We start from the raw sequence: 23,003 nt of genomic DNA, 5'->3' as shown, positions 1-23,003 counted from the left end.
AAAGCAAGAACTTCCCACTCAACCTAACCGGTGGGTCTGACGTGTGTCTGTCTTATCTGCAGTGGCCTGGGCTACATCACAGGTTCCAGCGTGAAGCAGGCAGCTGGAGACTGGCATTGGGCCCTGCGGGTAAGGCCTAGGTCCCCTCCTGTTGAGCTCCCTACTCCAGTGTTTCCCCCCAGAGAGCAGCCCCACCCAGAAGCCAGGCTTTGGTCTTTAGGCTTCCTCACTCGCTAGCCTGGGCTCTAGGTCTTGTCTCCTTAGAACAGTTCAGGTTGAGCTATCAGGAGAGTTAGACGGTCGGTCTCTCAGTCCAAGGTTGGAACCTTCCCCCAGCCCCCAGAAGTTGGAGAGGATGAGAATTCTCTCATCATGTCAGGAAATTCCAGGACCACAGTGCAGCTTCCTGCTTCCAGTGCTGGCTCTGTTCTAGGGCGAGGTTGGGACAGGACCTCTGTGTGGGGGCCCTTAGGGTCTGGAGCCACTTCCTGTTCTGTTGGAGGGTTGGGGCAAGTCACCAAGGCCCCAGGACAGTGCAATCGGAGGAAACAGAGATCCCCCGTCTCTCAGAGGAGCGGAAGCGCAAGACAAAGTGTTTTTTCCTCAAAAGCAGGAAGGAAGCAGCCACCGTGGAATTTCATAATGGGGAGAGGGGTTAGCCATAGGATGGGGGTGGGGTTACAGTCAGAAGAGTTCCCCGGCCCACAGGGAATCAAGTTTCTCTTTTCTCCTGGCCTGTGTAGGGAGAGGTTTCAGGATTCTATTCTTAATGTGAGGCTGGATACAGGGAAGACCCACAGGACCCTGTAAAGAACAGGCCACCCGTCTGGTCAGCCCCTTCCATCAGTGTTTGAGGGACACACCTTGGAACATTCCTATCCCAGGGATTAGGCAGATGGGTCTATAGCTCTCTTCCACTCAAAGACACTCTCCATTTGCCTGCCGTTCTCTCCTTCTACCCTCTCACCTACTTGTCCATCCATCCATGTATGAGTGCATCTATCTATCCAACTATGTGTTCTCTCATCTCGTCTTCATCCATCTGTTTAGCCACCTCTCCCTCACCTACCTCCTTCCCTCCTCCTCTTCTTCTTCCTCCTCCTCCTCTTCCTCTTCCTCCTCCTCTTTTTAGTTCCTCCTTCCCTCTAATCCTGAACTCTGTCAATCTTCCTTGAACTTGCTTTCCTGTCCTGCCTTTGGTCTGGACTGTCCACTTTGAGCTCTGTTACCCTTTCCCTGGCCCCATCCCCAGTGGCTTTGCTCAGCCCTTCTGTGACTTGGCAGGACAGATATTAGCCTAGGAAAAGGGCGCTGGAGCTCAGGTATGTTGCGGCATGAAAATGTCACATTTTCCGTCCTGCCAGGTTTCCCCTGTCCTGGGCATGATCACAGGAACACTCATCCTCATCTTGGTCCCAGCCACTAAGAGAGGCCATGCTGATCAACTTGGGGGGCAGCTCAAAGCACGGACCTCCTGGCTCCGAGACATGAAGGCCCTGATCCGGAAGTGAGTGTTCCCCTGCAGCACCGGTGTGGTGGGAGGAGGTGTGGCCGAGAGTGTGCCCACCCACACTTACCTGCTGTCTACACTGCCTGTAGGGCTGAATAGCATTTTGGCCTGAGATTTTATTGGAACAATAAATTGCATCCTGAACCCTCGGCTGGGCCTGAGAAAGAGCATTTCTGTCTGGGGAGGGAGCAGGTAGCTGGCTGTAGGGGAGTAGGCTGCCTCCTAGGCCCGGTGTAAGGGCTGCCCACTGCTCCAGCTCAGTTTCCCTCCCTGGATTCTCCCCAGCCGCAGTTACGTCTTCTCCTCCCTGGCCACATCCGCTGTGTCCTTCGCCACAGGAGCCCTGGGCATGTGGATTCCCCTCTATCTGCACCGTGCTCAAGTTGTACAAAAGACAGCAGAGACTTGCAACAGCCCGCCCTGTGGAGCCAAAGACAGGTAAAGCCCGGACCCAAGGGATGGTGCATCCGTCTCAACCTTGGCCCTGCTCAAGTCACACTCTACTGTCCTTTGTCCCCACAGCCTCATCTTTGGGGCCATTACCTGCTTTACTGGCTTTCTGGGCGTAGTCACAGGCGCGGGAGCCACTCGCTGGTGCCGCTTGCGCACTCAGCGCGCTGACCCCTTGGTGTGCGCCGTGGGCATGCTGGGATCTGCCATCTTCATCTGCCTCATCTTTGTGGCTGCCAAGACCAGCATCGTGGGCGCCTATGTGAGTGCACAGGAGGCTGGGGAGATGGGCTGGAGGTGCGGACTGACTTGCTGGACCCTCTGTCTCCACAGGGAAGGTCCTGTGTCCTTCATAGTTGCTTTCCTCTCTGAATAGATCTGCATCTTTGTTGGCGAGACACTGCTGTTTTCTAACTGGGCCATCACTGCAGACATCCTCATGGTAAGCCAGGAAGTCACCATGTGCGGACTGACTCAGGCTTCTTCCATTGGGGTAGCTTGAGAGGGTGGGTGAAAAGTAAGCAGCACTCGGTGGGAGAGGTGAAGCCAGAGGCAGGGAGGAGAGCAGAGACATGTGGGGGTGGGATCTGGGAGAAGCCTGGAAACAGAATTGAGCAGGTAGGTGTTGGGGTACAGGGCGGGGTTGTCTCCAGTCTCAGGTTTGTGGTGAGGAGGCTGGCAGTGCCAGGCTGGCACTGAGGTGGTGCTGTCTGCCAGGACTCCTCCCCCAGTAGTTCAGTGTCCTTGCATTCTGCTTTGCCAGCTCAGGCTGGGTCCTAGGCTGGGTCCCAGGCGTGCCTGCCGAGTGCCTGCGGCTGGCTGGACAGACAGAGGCTGTCTTTACGGGTCCAACAATGGCCTCCAGACCAGCAGGCAGGGAACAAAGGGCTGTCTGAGCAGCCTGCTCAGCCTGTGTTCCTGGGTGGGGACAGGAGGAACAGGGGAGGGGCTGTGGGCCTAGTGACTTGTAGCTCTGAGTGAAATGAGGGGTGGGGATGTCAGGAGCAAGTGTGACTCCTGCCCTTGGTCCTTCAGGAAATCTCTAGATGGGGTCAGGAGACTACAAAGGATTGGAGATGGAGCAGGAGAGGTGCGGGGCTAGGGAATAAGTACCCTCAGCGTGCTTAGGGGTTGGTGCTCAGGCCAGAAAACCAGAGTCTGGGGCCTTTGTAGTTCCTCCCTTTCAGGAAGCCCACTGTTTTCCCACACACCTATGCCCCATACAGTGCCTCTGTTTCTTGCCCATTTATATGCCGTGTAAAGGTGGTGGGGAGGACTCGGCTAAATGCCTCACCAAGGGGCTGGGCAAGAACAAGGGTAGCGATGGGTCACTACATAACCTGAGTGAAAAGGGTGGCAAGACTTAATCAAGTGTCTTTGGTGCTGGGTAGCATGCCCTCCCCTGACAACCCCTCCCCATCAGTCCCCTGAGAACTGTTGGCAGGGTCTAGGTCCCAGGGAAATCATGTCCCAGTTTTACTAAGTGTTCCAGCTAAGTGACTAATTAGTGGTGGAAATGGGGCCATGCAATATCCTCAGATCCAGATCTCTACCTGTCTTGTCACCACCAGCAGGGTACTTTGAGGGTGCTGGCTGCTGCCACTGTGCACAGTGATAGGTGTCATAGACAGTGAGAGTAGCGGGAGCTCAGAGCAGGGGACACCTGGTACTGTGTGTCCTAGTCTGTCCCATCTGCTTAAGGTGGGGTCAGGGCCTATTCTGTCTAACTCAGGAAGACCTGGGGCCTCGTGGTTCTTTGTGTCCAGGTCAGGGTGCTTGAGTTCAAGTAGAGGCTCTTAGGGGTAGGATTCTAGTTCATATCCTCTCCACCTCAGTCAGCCTCATCCTTGCTGAGTCTTCAAGGAGGGGGAGCCCAGTTTATATAAAGGAAGGGCAGGAAGCCTAGAAGCTGGAACTCAATGTCTAGGAGTTGCACAACTGCACTTGTGATCCCTCAGAAACCAAGGTTCTCTTCAGGAGCGTAGCAACCTGAAGTCAGCCTGGGTTAAGCAGGAAAAAGTACCTTTGGGCCTTTTAACTCAGCTCCTCCATGCTCCAAGAGCTCTGGCCTGAAGATCTATGCCATCTGATACCCAAATTGTGCTTCATGGCTGAAGCTGTAGGGAGGGAGGTGCAGATTCCCACCGCTGCAGGGGAGCAGCCATACCTACCTACATGGTGGGCAGGGAAGTACAGGGCTGGGTGGGAGGAGTGAAGAGACCAGGACAGGGACCTGAGGCTGTGGGGGTTTCGAAAGTGTCATAGCCACAGAGATGAGCCTTGCACATGGACCTTCTAGCACTGACTTGCCCTTCCTCCTGCAGTATGTGGTCATCCCCACTCGACGAGCCACTGCTGTGGCCTTGCAGAGCTTCACCTCCCATCTGCTGGGGGACGCTGGAAGCCCCTACCTCATTGGCTTTGTGAGTGTCTGGGGGTGGGGCTTGCCTGGTGTGGGGCACAGAAGACAGTCCTGTCCTGACACCCATACCTCAATCTCCACAGATCTCGGACCTAATCCGCCAGAGCACCAAGGACTCCCCACTCTGGGAGTTTCTGAGCCTGGGCTATGCCCTCATGCTGTGCCCTTTTGTTGTGGTCCTGGGTGGCATGTTCTTCCTTGCCACTGCTCTCTTCTTCCTCAGCGATCGTGCCAAGGCTGAGCAGCAGTGAGTAGGGTTGGGTGGGCACCCTGTGAAGCAGGGACTGTGACAGCTTTTACCCTAGTGTGGAGGGGATAGTAAGTTACTTTGTACCTCCAGGGCTAGGTGACCTGCTGGAGGCCAGGGCTAGCTCTAAAATGCTTGACTCCAAGTCTCCCTATGCCCCAGCTAGTATGTTGAAGGCCCAGCCAACTGTGGCCCAGGCTAGTAGATGCCAGTCTCTTTTGTGGTAGCTCCAGACATGGGTTTTTCTCTCGAGTTTCTCTCAGGGTTTTAGAGCTGGGAGACCCATCCCCTTCTCTCACTTTCTGACTTCTTTCTTCTCTTTTCTCTATTCCTTTCTCTCTCTTCTCCCTACCCCTGGGCTTTCCCACCTCCCCCTGGGGCTGACGAGGTCCCTGCCCAGCGCCTCCGGTCTACCGGCCCCAGTGATTCGATGTGCCAGAGCCGTGCCTGGGCCCAGTCCCCGCTGATGTGCCACCCTGACCCCCGTCCGTCTCTCCCTCAGGGTGAACCAGCTGGTGATGCCGCCTGCATCCGTGAAAATCTGAGGTGGTGAGTGAAGGCCAGGAAACTCCTGTAGGAGGAGTGAAGGAACAGGGACCAAAACACCTTCCAAACCATCTCCTCCCCTAGCACATCCCCTCCACCCTGGTCTGCCCTCTTCCTCTGAAATGTTGACACGGCATCTGAGGATTTGTGGGAGCCGGCTTCTTCCAGTAAATCAGTGCCCTCCCCTCCCTAGAAGGGCCAGGAGCATAGGTCAGCGCTGGGCTGGTACTTGCCAGGTCCTGATGTCCTCCTAAATCCTCCTCCATGCGTCAGGGTGCAGATCCCACCCTGACCTTCCCAGTGGCCTAGCCCCTGGAAGCTTTAGCTTCCTGGTAATGTTAAACCAGGGTCAGAGCCCCAAGTTCACAGCAGTGATGAAAGCCAAGGAAGCCAGCTTTGGAACAGTTCCCAAAGCTCCACCTCTGACTCTTCCCACAGGTGCCGCTGGGACAGCAATGAACTGCAGTTTAGATTGGGAGAGGTTCTCCAGCATCCTGGACCTGCAGGACGGTCGCAAAGCTTCCTGTGTGACTCACAGTTGGGTACACACCCTCTTTGGCCTAGGACTGCCAGGACTGAGTGGCCCTATCTTCAAGAAGCTGCATCCTCAGTGAACCTAGAAGGCTGTGTGTGCTGGAGTCACTCAGTTGGACACAACTCCAGCCCTGGTTGGGGGCTGAAGGGCCAAGATAGAAGCAGCCACCCTGCAGTGGGTATTTGGGGAGATTCTGGTCCACCCTTAGCTCATGTGATCTTGAGGGAGCCACTATCCTCCCTAGACAGTGGAACCAAGGAGCTGGAGCTTCCTCCATTGTGTGCCATGCATGGCACCCTCCACAACTTTGAAGAAACAGGCCCGGGGCTGTACACAGAAGACACCGCTCAGGTCTCAGGACCTCAGTTCCGGTTCTGAGGTCTGCCTAAGGCTCTGGTGGACGGGGACCACTTCCCCACTTGTAGGCGCTAACCTTGGGAACAGCAAATTCAGCCTGGCATGCGTAGCTGGGCACACACCTCTGGGTGTTCGTGGGTGGGACAGTCTCCCAGGAGGATACTGTCTCTGCTGTCTTCAGCTAGTTCTTTGCCTGGAAGTTTTTCTCAGATGGGATCACCCTCCTTAAAGGAAGCTGTAGCCCTAGGGGGTGAAGGCCCCATGGTAGGCTGAGAATTTGAGAACCTCCCTTCCTCATCCCAGCCCCCAAACTTCTGCAGTCCCCCAGAAGTCACCTCCTCCTCCAGGATGAGCCCTTCCCAATGAGGGGTCAGATAGGATGCTAAAGGACTCACCAGCTGTCCACACTACTCCTCGGCCTAGGTGTGAAACTGCTGGAGATTGCCCACCAGTGCCTGTAGGTATCATACCCCAACTGACTCTCTTGGGGCCAGGCCTTCACCCCAGCCTTTGATCACACTATTCCCATATACATACAACCCTCACCCCCCTGCAGCCACCCTAGTCACCTTTGGGCACTTACCCCAGCTTTACTCCTTGCACGCTGTAACCAAGGTGGCTCTGGTCCTGGGGTACCATTGTAACTTAGGGAAACTTCCAGAACCAGCCAGCGTGGACAACAGTCTCTGTGGCTGTACCCCACTTGCTGTGGCTTCAGTGGTGTGATACCCACCCCAACAAGTTCTGGGGCACCCTGGGGGTTTGGACATGGGTTTGCAGAGGGTGCTATCCCTAAAGACCAGCCTGGCTCCCACCCTAGCCCCAGCAGGGGCCCTAGCAATGTTTTCTTGTTGTACAAGAACCAGGTCCAAGTGTTGCCTCCTCTTCCTTCCGGAAGCTGAACTGCTCCTTTATTTTTTAGAGCTGCTGATTGTGAATCTCAGAGTCTTAAGAGAGAAGCCAAATATATATTCCTCTTGTAAATGAAGAAATAAACCTATTTAAATGTTTTGGTGACTCTCCAGCGGAACAACCTGGGGAGGGGCAGGACTGTTGAACACAGGCCCTCCCCCTGGAAGGTTCATAAGTCAGACTGGTGTCCTAGATCATGGCTTGTTTATTAAAATATTGGTGAAAAAATAGGAGTCTCTAGGGCTGCTGACAGGAGGGGACATCATAGCACTCAAGGTGTCTGGACTCTCCTCCTGGCCACTCTCCTTTTCCTGATCCCACTCTGTAACAGGCTGGGGCTCCTGCTCACCAGAGACAGCCTTGCTCTTTTCTTTGGCAGGGCAGACTGGGAGGACCTTCTTTTGACCTCCTTTGTGCTGAGAGCCTTCTGATGCTTTTTGCTTTCAGGCTCTACGGGGGACACAGGAGTGGATCCATTCACCTGTGACAGCTTCTCTTTTTTCTTCTGCACTTTTGGGGTCTTGGCAGGGGGGGTGCTGGGACTCAGGGTGGGGTTATTGGGAGCCGGACTCTTGGCCACAGTTACTCCATTCACCTGGGATGGGGTGTTAGCCTTCACTCTCTTCCTTCTTTTCTTGCCTGTGCTGGGGGGCTGGTCTTTACCAGTGGCAGCAGGCATGGCACCCTCTGTCACTGCATCCTGCTGTGATGCAGCCTTCTTTTCTGATGTGGTACCCTCAGATTTAAGTTTCTTTCGCTTCTTGGTCTCTGGCAAGAATCCCTTTTTCTTCCGCTTTGTGCTAATGGGACTCTGGCTGTCACTAGGAATATCCTTCACATTCTTCTTTTCTGACTTTGGACGCCTGTAGGAAGAAAAACACAAAGTTGAGAGTGTGTGTGTGAGTGTGCAGTACTGCTCGGAGGGAGGGTGCTTTTAGCCACATTCCCAATGCTAGTCCCTCTCCCAGAACATACTGCACTCCAAGCAAGTTCATGGCCTGCCAGTAGAGATCGTAGAGGCGACTGGAGCCAGACGAGTGATTCCCTTGCTGCAGGTTTTGCTGCAGCTTCTGCTGCTTGCCTTGAAGCATGCCCAAGAAAGCAGTGAGGTCCACAGACAGCTTCTGGAAGTAAAGATAGGCTGGAGTAGCAGTGTGGTGACATGGCTTCTTGCCAGCATTTGGCTCCTGGGTTCTTAGTCATTCCTGTCTTTAAGTCACTAGTCCCTTGGTTGTGGAGGAAACAAGGGCCCCTAACACTGTCTCTCTTTCCATAGCCAGGGGCCTGGGTCTCTGCTTTTATAGTTCCTCAGCTACCTGCAGGGGTGGTTCCAGACTAGGGGAGCCCAGCTGCCCATCTCCAGTGGCCTGGCCCTCTATCCTGATGGCTCACGAGTAACTCCTGCCCCTCCACTCTGAGCCAGGAAGCCTGGCCTCACCTCTAGCTCCTCTCGCTGACCACTAACATCTCTCCGTTTTCTTTCCGGCATAGTGACCTGGCCTCCCTCCCAGTCTACCAGGTCTAGTAGCATTTAATCTTTGCAGCTGCCTTACCTCGTGATTGACTATCCTGAAGACAGTGTTCAGCAGCTCCAAGATGGATAGCTCCCTCTGGTGTTCCCCTTTGCTCTGTGCTTCCCCAAGAGTCTGCAGGGTCTGCAGAGGAAGGCCAACACTGAGGCACTCCTGAGAGCAGCTCAAGGCCTCTCTACATCTTATATTCAACAGTGGCCCAGGGGGGTAATGTGTTCTAAGCAATCTGGTTCATGGGTGGGGGCTTCACAGCTGTTACCTGGGTGGTCTTTCCCAAGACCTGGCTAATCAGCTGCTCCCACTCAGGATCCTCAAAACACACTCTCAGCTCCCGTGCAGACAGGGCCTTCTGGAGCAGCAGGCACGCCTGGGCCTGTATCAAGGAGAATATAGTCAGCAGGAACCCACCCAGACTTAGAGGAGGCTGCCCATGCTAGGCCTTTCAATCATCAATTTCTCTCTTCTTATGTGGGAAAAGGGCTGCTGAGGCCTGGAGAGGCAGTGGTCCCAACTGGATAAGAAGCAAGACCTGGTGTTGACCTCCTCTAGCCTGCTCGATAGTCCCTGCATCTAAGTTGACAAGGGATGCCCTCTTGTGTAGGCCAGAGATAAAGCCTCAGCAAGCTGGAGACCTTGGGCCAGACAGCAAGGTTCTTTCAGTTCCTCTGTGCCTATCATGAGTTACAGCATGAGCATAACTGAGGTCAGTAAAACAGGCCTCGTCCGTCGGCTTAAGTGAGAAAACGGTACAGGCGTTTCAGAAAGACCCTTACCTGATGGCGGGGCCGAGATGAGCCAGCCACATGCTGGACCACGATGGGAAGCAAGTTCTTACAGATCACCTAGGGATTGAGGAAGGACAAAAGGCCATTAGCTGGGGACTGGGCTGGGCAGAGTTCTCAACAGGTAGGCTGGCTCCTGTACTTACTGGATATCGGGAGAAGAGGTCGAGGAACATGGGGATGGTGAGTGGGCTGTTACGCTTGGTCAGAAGAGATTCCAATGACGCTGAATACACCCGGGTCACAAAGTCCAAGTCCAAGCAACTGGTAGTCTGGACCTGGTGAGAGAGCTAAGGTGAAACTAGGAGCGGGGAGAAGGCTGAGGGAGAGTCCTGGACAAGGGCTGGCCTCAAATTCTCATTGGAAACTGCTTGGACTGGCTCTGCCTCACCTCTGAGTCCTTGGGTTCAGACTTGATGTCTGCTCCCTCTAACTTCTGACCGTCTTGGTACCTCTTAGTGGTGTTGCCCTTGAGGACTCGCAGCAGGTACAGAGAGGCATTGAAATAGTAAAGGGCAACAGAGGCGTCAGCCTGGTTGCCAGCCTGCTGCACAAGCCTCTCCACCTGGGCATGCAGAGCCTCTGCGCCAGGCTCCACCTCGTGGCAGTAGTGGCGGGCACGACAAAGATGATGCCTATGGGCAGGAAAGGCAAAGCTGGTCACAAGGGGTCTCTTTACTTGCTCTGTCATGCACACCACAAAGAGCAGCCCCAAGTCTCATTGCATAGGTTAGGAAACCAACTTAGAGATGAACAGAAACTTGATGCCTCTGAACCGCCCCACACTGTGTATGAACTGTGTATCTGTCTTGTGGGACAGAGTACGTTTGTCACCGATAGCTGGGATGGGCCCAGAGCTTCAGGACCCCTACTCTACACACAGGGAACAGCAGCGTGAGGAAAGTGGAACCAAGGGCTGTGCATTACTCTGGGGTAACTCATGTGTACTCACATGAAGATGCGGGCGGTCTTGTGCAGGAGGTCCTGCTCCTGCTTGGTGGAGCCTCTGCTGCGCATGCTGCGCTGGATGATGTTTAGCAGTGGCTCAAGAAGTTCCAGGATCAGGGGGTGCTCAGGCTGCTTGGTCACCAGCACCTCAATCAGGTCTAGTGCCTGTGGCCAAAAGGCTGAGTCAGCCCATGTGGGAACATGGGAGAGGCAGGAGAGCTCAGGGTGCCTTGCAACTATGTGCACACTCACCCTGATCTGGAAGTCTCGTCGGAGCTGCTTCTCCTTCTGCAGCTTGTTTTTCTCCTCATGCCGGGCCTGGATACGCATCTTCTGCTCTGCAAATAGGCTGGCCAGGTTCTGGTCCAGGGCCATCATGGCCTCATCCCCAAGCTCTTCCTCCTCCTCCTCCTCTCCACCCTGAGGCACAGAAGCAGAGCCATCAGCTTACCCTTAAGTGGGTGGACAAACCCCCTCTCCCCTGGGTCCTGCTCACCAGTGCATTCCCAGCTTGCAACACTTCCATCAGCTGTTGTCGGAAGCCTGGGTCCACATCCTTATCACGGTCCTCCTCTTCACTTTCTTCCCCATCCTCACTATCCACGTCACTCTCTGAGTTCTTACTGTCCTCACTGTCTGAGTCTGCGTCCTATGGGTAGGGAGTTAAGATACCCTTTTGATGACACTATGTGACTATCTCCAGCCACCCGCCCTACCTTGCACCCTCTGGTAAATACCTCTCCATGTTTCAGCTGCTTCTCGTCAGTGTCAGTGACCACCACGTTGTCCTCCTCATCCTCATTTGTCTCAGGGTTGAGCACCTAAGGAGAAGCCCCAGACCACCACTGCACTTGCTGCCCTGATTCACCCTCTCCTTAGGTCACCCATGAAAGTCTCTTCTATGTTGGCCAAAGGCCCCACCACCCCAAGGAGGAAAAGGGGGATGTCCTCTGGACAGCCTGTGGGGATGGTCTGGGGACAGTGGTGTGTAGCGTTTCGATGCTGCAGAGGTACAGAAGATGGAAACTGGCACAATTCCCAGTCCATCTCAGTGGACCCATCTTCTAATCTATCTCTCCAAAGGCCCCAACTCACAGCCAGGATTAGCTGTAGCCCACGTGGAGTCAGGTGGGAACAGACATGACCAAAAACACTCCGGACCACCTGGCGCATCAGGTTACTGGGTTGAGCCAGCAAGGACAGCAAGATCTCCACCATCACCTCCACCCACACTGGCTCCTGGGAGGCTACAAGAGGGAGGCAGATTTAAGCTGAGCAGGCCACAGACAGCCTGGCTACCCAACCTGCCCAGAAGCAACGACACACCTTTGGCTCTAGAGCGTGATCGGCGCAGATTCTGCTCCATGCTTTTCTTGATGCAAGTCTGAATGTCTCCTAGGACGTCACAGCTTTCTGCAGGGGACTATGGGCAGGACAAAGTAGATATCAGAGAGGAACTGAAACTACAGTCCTTAGATATGCCAGTCCTGCTTATGCTGGCAGGTCACCCTTACCCGTCACAATGTGAACCCCAAGACCTCTTCACAACTTTGAATAATAGCACGGCCCACAGAGCCTAAGTTCCCCCATCAACACCCACAGTCAAGGCTACAAAGGACACCAGGACCGCAGGACTAGTAAAGCCCAACCCCACAATGTTGGGCTAACCTGGTACTTATCCACAAAATAAATTTTAAAGTGTTAGTTGAAAAACAGAGAGGGAGACAGTGTGGTCTAGAGGGTGATACAAATGGCAGAATGTGATATACTGGGAAGCTGGTAGGCTACAGAGTCTCTGCTGGGGAACACTACTGGCTTCGGGCCTGACTGTCCCTTGCTTGGGGCTGGAGGAAGCCCTGAGCTACATATATAGCACCTGGGCCCCATTCCTAAATGACTACTAAATGACAAGTGTCCTGGATGTCAAACTGGCCTCCCTCCTGCAGGGGGCAGTACTTTCTTTCATACCTATAACTTCCAATCAGTAAATCACAGATAGATGGGACTGTGGGACTATCAATCTCAGCCACTGGAGGTATGGCCCTAAGCAAGGCTTCTGGTACCCAGCAAACACAGGGCAGCCCCCCAGGGAGAGCCTGGGATGCTAGCTGGTGCTCACGTGGATGGTGTGGGTTTTTTCCCCTTTGAGCTGTAACTTTCATGCAGGACTAGGTTGGCTTAGGAAATCTAACTTCAACCCCCATGTCCCACTGCCCCCAAAGCCACTGAATGGGGAGAGTCCACGGAGCCTCAGAACTCCAGGCTCCATGCCTTTCTCTATAGACTACAATACCTTGAAGAGGTGGAGGCCCACCAGAAGCAGCAGGTGCTGGAAGGCAATGGCCCGGGTCTCTGAGGACTGGGCCTCCAGTTCCTTCAGCGTACTCATCATCCTGGAGGGAGAACGGGCACATTTGCAGGCTCCACTGGCAGACAGACAGGGCTCCCTCCTCCACCCCCAGAAATGCCACGTCCTCACTGGTCCCAGGCCTGACGCTGCTGTGCTGTCAAGGGTGTCACATTGGCTACGTTGCGGTTATGCTTCAACAGCATGTCTGCCAGCTGCACCAGGCGGTAAGTCCAGGGCTTCCCATTTTCAGCCAGGTCTGGTGTCTGTCTGAACTTCACACTGAGGGTCTGCAGTAGGCTGGGTAAAAGGGAGGCAGGATTCATAAGACAGCACTACCCAGGGGTTCAGCCCCCTGTCCCAGGCTCACTGACCTTGTTCACAGCTCAGAACAGAACAAGAGTCCCTCCCCATCGTGTGGGTAGCCCAGACCCACCTGAAGAAGGCACTGACAATGACCCCACGGTTGCCGTCCTCCAAGGGGAAGGAGAAGTGCTGCTTTGTCTCTGGGATCTGGGGAGTAGCTTTCTTTGTCTTAAAGAAGGCATGGAACAAGCAAAACCTGCGAGCAAACCAGCAGTGGCATGGCTAGACACCCCTTAGCTTCACCACATAGGGGCCATTTCTCTAGTTTGACCACCTGAGATCAAGTAGCAGAACCAGAGCCGCTCCTCTGGAGCCAACAGATGCTGGCTACTGTGGGCAAAGGCTTGCTACAGAATCCATAGGTCAAGTCTGAACCTTTGGGGTCCCACTGCTGTACACTTTCTTGGTCACTTTCCTTCACAGGATAACGTACCCCAAAGGTCCCCTGTGCCTATTCCCTACCTTAACCTGAAGGCCTCTGGCTCCAGGGGAACCCAAACAAGGATGAGGCAAGGGGCCTAGTTTCAGTCATGCCAGCCATGAGTGTCCCTCACACCTTGTCCCTCACGCACCTGGCTATTTGCTCGACCACAGCTTCATCCTTCTCCAGGTGCAGATGATCCACAAGGCTGACCAGGCGGTGGATGATCCACTTCCGGAGCCGGAATACTGTTCGCTCAGGCCTAGAAGCAGAAGCCACATGACAACAGAAACAGGGTGCTCCTTTGCCCTGGGACCATCTACACTCTGCCCCAACCTCCAGTCGGGAGACACCAAAGCTACCCCAAAAAGCTAACCTTCCTCCTCTCCTGCCCCGAGTTTGAAGCCATGCCACTTAAGGCTTTGGGCCCCTCAAAGCTCCTGACACCTGCTACTTACACATTCAAGGAGGCGACCTGAACTCTCTTCTGGTTGGCAGTGCTGAAGTCAACCAAGGAGTCCAGGTCAGGCTGCAGGAACATGTCCCGCAGCCAGGTCACGTAGTTCTGCAGGGCTTCAGTATTCAAGAACCGCGTGACACGCCAGAAGGTAGGCATGACAGGGAGACCTTGATTGGTGATGGCCGTGAAGGCCACCATCACAGTGAATTGCCGCTTGGGATCGTCCTGGCACCCCTCGAGGAAGGTACCCACATATGCACTTATCTCTGGAATGAACCTTAGCGGGTTTTGGGACTGCAAGAGACGAGCATGAGTTTGGGTTACTAGAGTGAAGAGGCAGGAGCCACCACTTTCCCATCTTTCTCTCTAGTGATTAAATCCAGGGCTTCCCCACTCCAATTACACAGCAGGACTGAGGGCTGAGCCCAACTTTGCCACAACTCCATCAAAGCCTATCCTTGACCCCTTAGTTCATCCCCAGCACAAGAAGATTCCCATTCTCCCTCAAAGATTGAGGACAAGATGTTTTCCTAGTTTGACTGGCACAAAGGAAACTTAGGCTCAGGTCCTGATAGACCAGTACTGACCTGTGGCTCAAAACCCACTTGCTTCCTGACAACCCTCTGTATAGGGCCCCCACTATGACTGACAGGTGCCAGGCACAAAATGCAGAACACACTGGCGTCAATAACCACTCCCCCTAATGTGACCACCCCAGCAATGTTACAAATAGATGGCTGGCTGGGCCTGCTGGTGAGTGGGCCTCAGGACAAAAGGGCCTGATCACTGGCTAACCTCTTGTCAAGTCCTGCCATATTAGAACTTCAGAGGAAGCACCACTGCCCTGGCCCTGTGGGCAGCACTGAACCACACGGGAAGACACCTACCTTAGAAACGACCATGTGCTCCCCAAAATGTCGGATCAAGTCTCCTCGCATCACCAACTGCAACTGCTCATCTGACAGAAGCGGCAGAGATGCACCCAGTAGGCGGAAACACATGTAGCTATGGAGGATTGGGATAGAGTCGTGTCAGAGGCCCTGTTCTTTTAGCCAGGTTTTAGAACAGGTCCTACCCAGGCTGGAGGAGAGGGGAGACCAGTGTCAAACACACCTGGATGTATAGGATGGCTTCTTCAGCAGCCCCTCCTCCAAAACCTCCTTCCAGAACCGTTCAAATTTGTTCTCCTGAAGTGCCAGGCGGAGCAGGTTCAGAGCCACATCAGGCAGCTTCTGCTCCTTCTTTACAGAGTTGGCCGCCACCTTCAGTATATTCACCAGACTGGAAGGCAGAGGGGATTCAGTAAACATCACCCAGAAGACTAGAGTGCAGGATACCCCCAGCGAGAGCCCGCTCATAATCTCCTCAAACCTGGGAATGTTGTCTTCTGAGAACAGATCAACCGAGCCAACCAGTGACTCGAGCTCTGCTGGCACCCTCTGCCGAGCCAAGAGGAAGAGCTCCAAGTACTTGGGAGAGCTGAGGATCACTTTCATGTCCCCCTTGAGGACCTTTGGCAGGATCTCCTGGAACATGGACTCTGGGACCTGGAGTGGGAACACAGGTAGAAAGGGTGGCTTCTCCTAGCTCTTGTTTCTCCTTCTGGGTCTTGTTCTACCCAGGGGCTTCTGATACACCACCAGTCAGTCAGGCAACTTGCCAAGCATCAGACCCATAAGAGAGCACTGCCTCCCCAACCCCAGCATCCTACTGATGGCTAACTGGCCCAAAGGCTACATTTAAAATTGTTCCTCTTTTTATTTTTTTTAAGAGAACTAGCCTGTTTCATAGACACAGCCCTATGTGGAGAGCTGCACTTGAATTATGGTCTGTCTCCATTTGTGCCAAAAGGACAAATTGGGGATGAGCTAGTGGCAAATGACTCTAGACACGAGTCTGCCTTGGTCTCCCAACTAGGATAGATAGTGCAGACCCAGGCTTGACCAAACTATGGCAAATGTACTCAGGGTGCCTTCTACATATTCAGGCACTGACAAGCATGGTTCTAAACCCACACTATCCCCACAAAAGCTACCAGAGAGAGTTATGGAGGATCTAAAGTGCCTAACTGAATGGAGATGTGCTGTGACCCTGAAAGACAGGCCAGATGTAAGATACTGGGGACAGGAAGGAAAAAAAGCTCCAGTTGCATGGTGGTCAAATCATCTGTTCTAGTGTTGCTGTAACTAACCCTCATCTTCTCAATGGTTCCCCAATGAGACAGCATGAGCTGGGATTCTCTACCTCGGAGAGGATGTCCACCAGAGCCTTTACTGGCTGCCCCTGTAAGTGGTTGTAGTGATGGGACAATATCTTCAGCAATCTCACGCACTTCATCAGGGCTTCTTTATCCTGGTATCCAGAGAGCAGAGGGTGAAGTGCAGGGAATGCTATGGTCTGCTCCCCACCCCCAAACCCGTCCCTATGCCCAAAGCTCCTACCTTCACTAGGCGTCCTGACTGAAAGAGGGCAAGCACTCCAAACAGGTTTGCAAAGAGAGTAGGTCTCATCATTGCCTAGAAAAAGATCCAAACACAGGTGAACAGGGTCCCTCCCATACCTGTTCGGGGGCAGGCTGTCTGTCTGGGAGCCACACGGACCTTGTTCATTGCTTGTAGATTGTATTTTTCTTGTATCTGTCCCAGGATGTCACACAACTGGATGTCTTCAAAAGACTGCAACAGCTGCCAGCAAGACCAAAAAGAGCTCAGGAGTGGCCCAGGGACATCAAACCAGACCAAGTCAACTTCTTCCACTTTCCCCAATATAATCTTGGTCACTCTTCCCGTCCCTCACAAGGGCTAAGAAGAGTTTACCGCTTTCAAGGGACCAAATCTTACATTGCTAAGGCTTCAGAAGGCCTAGACTGCTTCTGTACATCTTGGAAAACCCCATCCCATCCACAGATCCTGTTCTGAGTTGCCTTAAGACTGACTCTACTCGTTAGCCTTCATTGCTTTTTGGTGTACGAATTTCTATGTGGTCTGCCATCAACTGCAACCCAACCTTGCAGAAGTCAACCTCAAAACTCACTACTCCCAGTAACTATAGCTAGTACGCCTGACAAACGTGTATCAGAAAGAAAACGTGTTTAACTCTCCCACCTGTCTGGACTTTGTTGTAGATAGGCCGTGTTTGGGCGCTTCCTTCCACCCATGTAAGGATGCCTGCATCCCCTCAGAAGCCTCTCGGATATCTCCTTACCCAGCAGCTGCGGTCCCCCTTACCCTTAAACTCCACTCTTTGCCCAGCGAGACTGTGCTCTTGCCAGACGCACCGCCTCACCTGTGCTAGCGCCAGACTGTAGCAGGGCCTAGCAGCTTCTCGGCCCACCCCAAGCCCAGTGATTAGGCGCTTCAGGGCATATTTCATCTCCGAATCCTACAGAAAAAAGAACATCCCTCGTGTTCAACAGTGATCTGAGAGGCCCACCCCTTGCCCCTTGCATCCAGACCCGCCACTGAGCCCGGGACCCTCCATCATACACTCGGCCTTGTGCGCAAGTACTCCAACAACTTCTCCGTGGCCCGGAGCCGCGTTTCCTGATCCGGCTTCGCGATGTCCCAGAAGAAGTCCAAGAACTCGCGACTGTGCTCCAACAGGCTGCGGCGGTCGCCTTGCGGCGCTTCTGCGGGAGACGCAGGCTCAGCTTTCGTAGGGCTCTTCATCTCCGCCATGCTGAACCAAACACGTGGGCTCGAAAGACAGTCTCTTCCAGGTCAGGCCTCGGCGCCTGCGCACTGGGAGTCCGAGTGGGGGCGGGGCCTAGCAGGTTAGGCGTGGATCCCAGACGGTCTCGCCTTTTCGGTGTGTCTGTGGGTGGAGCAGAGACCTGTGCTCGCACACGTGTGTAGAAACTGCAGCTTTGGTCTCATCCTTTACGCTGGCGGAGTTTCTGTAGACCGCCGTAATAAGATCTCTTCCCAGACCCGGGTCTGCTCGCGATCCTTTCAGAGACACCGGTGCGACTGCTGTTCTGCTTCTACTGTGTTCAGCGGAATAAAGCCGTGGCTTCTCTTCCTTTCTAGTTGGAAAAGATGGCTGATGAACAAGTAGCCAAATACATTTAAAATGACAGTTCTGAGGAAAATAAGGAATGTATGTAGCAGAGGGAGCCCTTTAACTGTTTAAATACGCGAAAACATCACCTGTTAGAAATTAAAGAGAAAATTCAATAGATCCTAAGATACTATTTAATAAGAGACCATGACAAGACTGACATGTGGGCTGACAGCTGAGGGACAAGATGGGCTCAATTGTCCCCCAGGGCAAAAAGAACAGGCCAAGGACATTTTTTCTACAAAGGCTGTTCATCTCTTATGGGAATGAGGTCAGTAAGAGGAAGAGGACGAAGGTTCTGGGAAGCAAGGCTGTATAGGATCCCGGGCCAGGCTCAAGAGTTCATAATTTCTTCTGAGTGTGCAGGGAAGGATTTACATCTGATTTATATTTTTAAAAGATCAACTGTTGGCTGAGAGCAGGCACGGCCTGTGCAGAGACAGTGAATTGGGCTGAAGTGAGACCTTGGCTAATCTAGAGATGGTCAAGGTGAGTGATGACTTGAGTCAAAGGAGATGATTGGCTAGAAAGGACACCAAGATAAAAGCTAAAATAGTTGAATAGGCGGTGGAATAATTGCACCTAGGGATGTTTTGTTTGACAGAGAAGTGAAGATGATCCACTCAAGAGTTCTGCTAGCTTGAACTTGGGGATATGGTATGGAAGTAGAATACCAGGCAAACATGTCAATGCTCTACATTTGACCCCCAGCTCAACAAAACAAAACAATTCACTGAGTATGTTGGTGGTCCTCTAACCCAGTGCCTGGGCCAGAATGGATTACATAGGGAGACTCTGCCTTAAAAGACAAAATTACAGGGCTGGAGAGATGGCTCAGCGGTTAAGAGCGACAACTGCTCTTCCAGAGGTCCTAAGTTCAATTCCCAGCAACCACATGGTGGCTCACAACCACCTGTAAAGATATCCGATGCCCTTTTCTGGTGTGTCTGAAGACAGCCACAGTGTACTCATATATAATAATAAATAAAAAAAATCTTAAAAAATTAAAAAAAAAGACAAAATTACAGAGATCAGGGATATGGCGCATTGGGTTAAAGCTCTTACTACTATTCCAGAGGATCCAGGTTCAGTTCCCAGCACCCATACAGCAACTCACATCTGTAACCCCAGTTATAGGGGATCCAAAGCCCTCTTCTGACCTCAGACAGAAGATGCATGCGGTATATGTACATATATGTAGTCAACACACACAAGATGAAAGCTTTTTTTAATTGAAAAAAATCAAACCCTCAAAACCTTAAATCAGAATTACCTTTTTCTTTGTCCGGTAGGAGAATTGCTACTGGATGTTCTTGCCCTTGGCCCGAGGAACTATTTCTAAAGGGTTGTACTCAAGAGATCTCAGATAAGGTCAGGGCCAGCCCAGTTCCAGCCCTTCTGTACCCAGAGACATCTCCTACTCATTGTCCCTCCTCTGCCCTGCCGTCTGCTCTACACGTGAAACTAAGAGATTTACCTTGCACAGGTGGAACCCCAGAAAGCAGAAGGTGGCTGGAGCAGGGGAAGCTGAAAGAGACCAGGCCAGGCTCCTCCCCCTGTGTTTGGTGTTCATCATCTGTGCTGCAAAGGGTAACAGGAAAGTTAACCAAAGAGCACGGAAGGCACGTTGTCCCGGGATATTTGAGTTTTATTAACTTCCAGTCCAATTGATAAAGATCAGCAGGGAATGGCCCAGTGGAAGATGGAGCGGACCACCCTGCCCAAAGACCAGGTAGGGAGTGATGACTCCTCCGGACTTTCCTGAAGGTGAGTTGCACTCAAGCTCTTTTTCATCACCCTCTAAGTCTTTATTTGATTTAAAAAAAAAAAAGCCAGAAATTCCATCAGCGAGGGTACCAGGAAACGTGGTTGGACCAGCCCTGGATGCCAGAGCTAGAACCAGGTAGCGTAACAGGATGCAGGGTTGTTGGAGCAGCAAACACATCACAGATACATTCTCTTCATACATTCATTGCTGCCAGGCCTTCTCTGTCTGGCTCTTAGGTTCCAGACATCTCTGACCCTCTGTTAATACCCCTGAAAGGGGCAGCAGCCACTAGGGATGCTGGAGACCTGGGCGTGTTCTGCATGGACTACTACCTGCAGTAGAGCCTCTTTGCCACAAATGCCAGGGCTTTCTGTGGGTCTTTGTTGGGCTTGATGTTGGACCTGCTGTTGGGTTTGGGGTGTTGTCAGATGATTGAACAAGGTGCAAGCCATGGCTTTGGCCCCTCTGGGGATCCCTGAAGCCACCAGCCCCAACATATCGTCTTCTGTGTCATCTAGGTTGCCACGGAGAATGAGTGGACAGGCCCAGGTACTAGGTACAGAGCTGGCTTCCAGGTTGCTGAGAAGAACGCCAGTACTTGGGGACAGATGTCCAGAGCCAAAGGAGCTGTTGAGTGAGGAGGTTAGAAGGAGCATGGAGCCATGGCTGTCCACAGTGGCCAGGGCACTGCTCACTGGGGTTTCAGCAGTCTGCAGGAGTGATGAGCAGGAAGCAGGGCTGGGTGTCTTGGAGTGAAGAGTAGACTCCAACAGTCCCATAAGTTCTGGGCCTGCTGAGGGGCCAGGAGTAGTGAACAGCACACCCTGAGGCAGAAGAAGCTGCAGTGCAGGCTCTAAGGAAGGCTTGGGCTGCACAGAGGGCAACTCTAACCCCAGGTCTCTGACCAGCAGGTTCAGCAAGGCATTCCCAACAAGATCTGGGCTGGAGGCCAGGGCTTCACGGAGCAACACAGCTGCCAGGTTGGGGTTGGTGACTTGAGCCCCAAGACCCAGTGGGGTTCCGTTGGTATGGCAGAACAGTGGACAGAGCCCCTCTGTACCCTGGGCTGCTAGTGCGCTTGCCAGGGGTGCATCTACCTCAAAGCCCTTTTGAGCCAGCATGGCAGGCTTGGCCAGCAGGTGTGACCAGGGCAGGCGGCCGAAGTGGGTATGAAGCAAATGCAGGGCAGGCAGAGCTGTGGGCAGTCCCAGGCCAGGGGCCAGGATTTGGGCTGGACCTGCTGTCAGGGCAGTTGAGTTTCCTGAGGAGCTATTGTAGAAGAGACCCCAGAATGTGGCACCTGTTGAGAGACAGAGACCACACAGGGATCAGAGGCACTGGCCAGAATTGAGGTCAGGATCCTCCAGTGGTCCCAGGTGGAGAATCACTGTCTTGCAATAGAGGTCCCTGACAGCCTGAAATCAAGAGTTGCTGACCAGGGTCAAGGGTTATCCAAGACTAGGCCTGGTACTCAGATCCTCTGTCCTGTTCACTAGCTAGTCTTGAGGTAACGGTCACTGACTGCCCGAACGAGTTCCAGGTCACTAACTAGGCCCCAGGTTAGAGGCTCTGAGGTTCAGGGCCCACAGATCACACTGACCTAGCCCTGTTGCATGAGGATGCACCACCGCCAGACACAAAGCTGCTCCAACTCCAGCATCCACGACATTGCCCCCAGCGACAAGCAGCTCTTGGCCCAGTCGGGAACATGTGGCTGTAGTAAGGAAAGGTCTATGTGTGATGGGGAGGTGCCCTGGACCACTGACCCACAGCCCCTCCCCAAACACTGACCTGCAGGGCTGATGACAGCGCTGTGGTGGTACACACCAGGGTGGTGGGAGTGTCTGCTGGCTGGAAGATCCACAGGGCCCAAGTTTCCTTTTGGGCTGTTCCTACCTTGCAGCTGCCTCAGAGCCAGGGAGCTGCTAACAGCCAGCAGCAGCAGGCCTGCCAGCAGGCGGGTCCAGGCTCCTGGCAACCCACCAACCTTGTTCCTGCAGAAAGGGGAGTCCTGAGCCAGGGATGGGGTAAAGGGGTACCCAAGAATCCCAAGAGGACCCAAGGAATGTTTTCCCCCAAAGGTTTGATTTTGTAAGAGTATAAATTGGAGGGGAGGAGGATTGATTGATTCTAGGCCCAGGGCAGTGCATTGGCAAAGACACAGAGGTAGGAAAAAGTCAGAGAAACTGAGGCTGATTTGGAGGAAGAGTCTACAGAAGAACTGGGGGAGGAAGACCTGAAAGGGGCTTGACACACAGGAAAGAGGAGGTTGAGGAGCGGGGTTCAGCAGGTGTAGTCAGGTCCCAACCTGTCCAGCAGGTGCTGTGGCATGGGGCTGGGCTGAAGCCGGCAAGGCCTGGTCAGGTTAGGGACCAGCTTGATATAAATGTCTCCTCAGATACACAGACCTTTCTCTGACTGACTGGCTCAGCCTCAAGTTGGGTCTGCAGCCTAGAGTTCCCTCCCCCTACTCATCTAGAAAGTCCCTGGGGCTCAGCCAAGTGTGGGATTGCCTGACCCAGCTTAGAGGTTCCAGAGAGAGGACCTTGCCAGCGATCCGGCCTGAACTATGGGGTTCCCAGGCCCTTGCTGACTCACCCGGGGGTATTTTGGAGTCTCCTTAGGGAAAGGACTAGTGGTTCTGCTATTTCTTCCTCTTCTTCCTCCTCCTCTGACTCCATGCCAGGCTCCCAGAGTTGCAGCTTCTGGTAGAGCACAGCCCCTGTGGTGGCATCCATGGCCCGTGCTTCCCCAGATCTTTACCGAGAGCCCTGACAGTTGAGACTGCCAGGTAGGCAGGCAAGCAGGCTGTGGCTGGTGCTGGGTGGCCTTGGGGAATGGAGGTGGTGAAACAGAGAACAGGTCTGGCAGGGCGGGGCTGAGGAGGCTGCTATGAGCCTGCCTCATTAGGACACAGGGCTCTCATAAAGGTTCCCCAAGCAGCTGCCATACAGGGGTCACAATTTACACAGGTCTAGGAGGAGCCCAACACCATAGCTACAGACTAAGGGGTGGGGTGGGTAGAGTCTCTCTTTGCCTTTGAGATCCCTAACCTACTCAGGTCTCTAGGGACTGTGGACATGAATTAGAGCTATGGTTATAAAGGGTAACCTGGGCGGTGGCTTAGTGCCACCAACCAGGTTATATTGTCAGGGGTGTGGCTTCCAGGAAGGGTCATGGTCCAATCTTAGGCTACTATGAGATCTTGAGAACGACTTGGGTGATGAGGGCCACCCCTGGATGTGTCATGTGGCTTTTGTCCAGAAGGCGGCATCAGAGACCTCTGTGTGGAAGCAGTCTAGAGAACAGGGTTCCAACCTTCTCCCTGGCATGCACATCAA

General features: G+C 53.4%; 3 protein-coding genes across 5 annotated transcripts in view; 1 reads left to right on the top strand and 2 right to left on the bottom strand.

The window, feature by feature from the left end:
* The window catches only part of Spns2 (SPNS lysolipid transporter 2, sphingosine-1-phosphate), a 38,638-nt gene extending 31,561 nt beyond the window's left edge, over positions 1–7,077 (top strand). The window contains exons 5-13 of one of the 2 annotated variants that reach the window (XR_010055110.1): positions 63–129; positions 1,365–1,507; positions 1,796–1,948; positions 2,033–2,222; positions 2,337–2,402; positions 4,285–4,383; positions 4,466–4,629; positions 5,018–5,178; positions 5,614–7,077. Coding sequence is in view for 1 of the 2 variants with exons in the window: in NM_001389255.1 (NP_001376184.1) it covers positions 63–129; positions 1,365–1,507; positions 1,796–1,948; positions 2,033–2,222; positions 2,337–2,402; positions 4,285–4,383; positions 4,466–4,629; positions 5,132–5,174 (925 nt within the window). In the remaining variant the exon portion in view is untranslated. The remainder of the gene's footprint in view (positions 1–62; positions 130–1,364; positions 1,508–1,795; positions 1,949–2,032; positions 2,223–2,336; positions 2,403–4,284; positions 4,384–4,465; positions 4,630–5,017; positions 5,179–5,613) is intronic. The other variant, NM_001389255.1, reaches the window with a different exon arrangement.
* Positions 7,078–7,166: 89 nt separating this feature from the next.
* On the bottom strand, positions 7,167–17,528 carry Mybbp1a (MYB binding protein 1a). Its single transcript, NM_031668.2, has 26 exons — positions 17,321–17,528; positions 17,121–17,216; positions 16,436–16,519; positions 16,277–16,351; positions 16,080–16,187; positions 15,207–15,382; positions 14,949–15,116; positions 14,723–14,840; positions 13,834–14,129; positions 13,527–13,637; positions 13,025–13,150; positions 12,721–12,888; positions 12,535–12,634; positions 11,568–11,664; positions 11,337–11,488; positions 10,979–11,062; positions 10,738–10,890; positions 10,494–10,661; positions 10,246–10,406; positions 9,685–9,928; positions 9,440–9,571; positions 9,285–9,353; positions 8,771–8,884; positions 8,533–8,634; positions 7,955–8,103; positions 7,167–7,842 (listed from the first exon to the last, which is right to left on the bottom strand). The coding sequence occupies exons 1-26, from the start codon at positions 17,510–17,512 to the stop codon at positions 7,251–7,253; spliced, it is 4,035 nt and encodes a 1,344-aa protein (NP_113856.2). The 5' UTR covers positions 17,513–17,528; the 3' UTR covers positions 7,167–7,250.
* Positions 17,529–19,524: 1,996 nt separating this feature from the next.
* On the bottom strand, positions 19,525–22,539 carry Ggt6 (gamma-glutamyl transferase 6). Of its 2 annotated transcripts, XM_063269569.1 has the most exons (5): positions 22,261–22,539; positions 21,454–21,656; positions 21,263–21,376; positions 20,760–20,962; positions 20,354–20,452 (listed from the first exon to the last, which is right to left on the bottom strand). In XM_063269569.1, the coding sequence occupies exons 1-5, from the start codon at positions 22,398–22,400 to the stop codon at positions 20,354–20,356; spliced, it is 759 nt and encodes a 252-aa protein (XP_063125639.1). In that variant the 5' UTR covers positions 22,401–22,539. The 2 variants fall into 2 exon arrangements, with proteins under 2 accessions (NP_001002820.1, XP_063125639.1); NM_001002820.2 differs by having other exon boundaries at positions 19,525–20,962; positions 22,261–22,448.
* Positions 22,540–23,003: the final 464 nt, after the last annotated feature.

Source organism: Rattus norvegicus, chromosome 10, assembly GCF_036323735.1.
Source record: "Rattus norvegicus strain BN/NHsdMcwi chromosome 10, GRCr8, whole genome shotgun sequence".
Lineage (NCBI taxonomy): Eukaryota > Metazoa > Chordata > Mammalia > Rodentia > Muridae > Rattus > Rattus norvegicus.
Note: the sequence above shows the minus strand (reverse complement) of the source record. Positions and strands in the feature narration are given on the sequence as shown.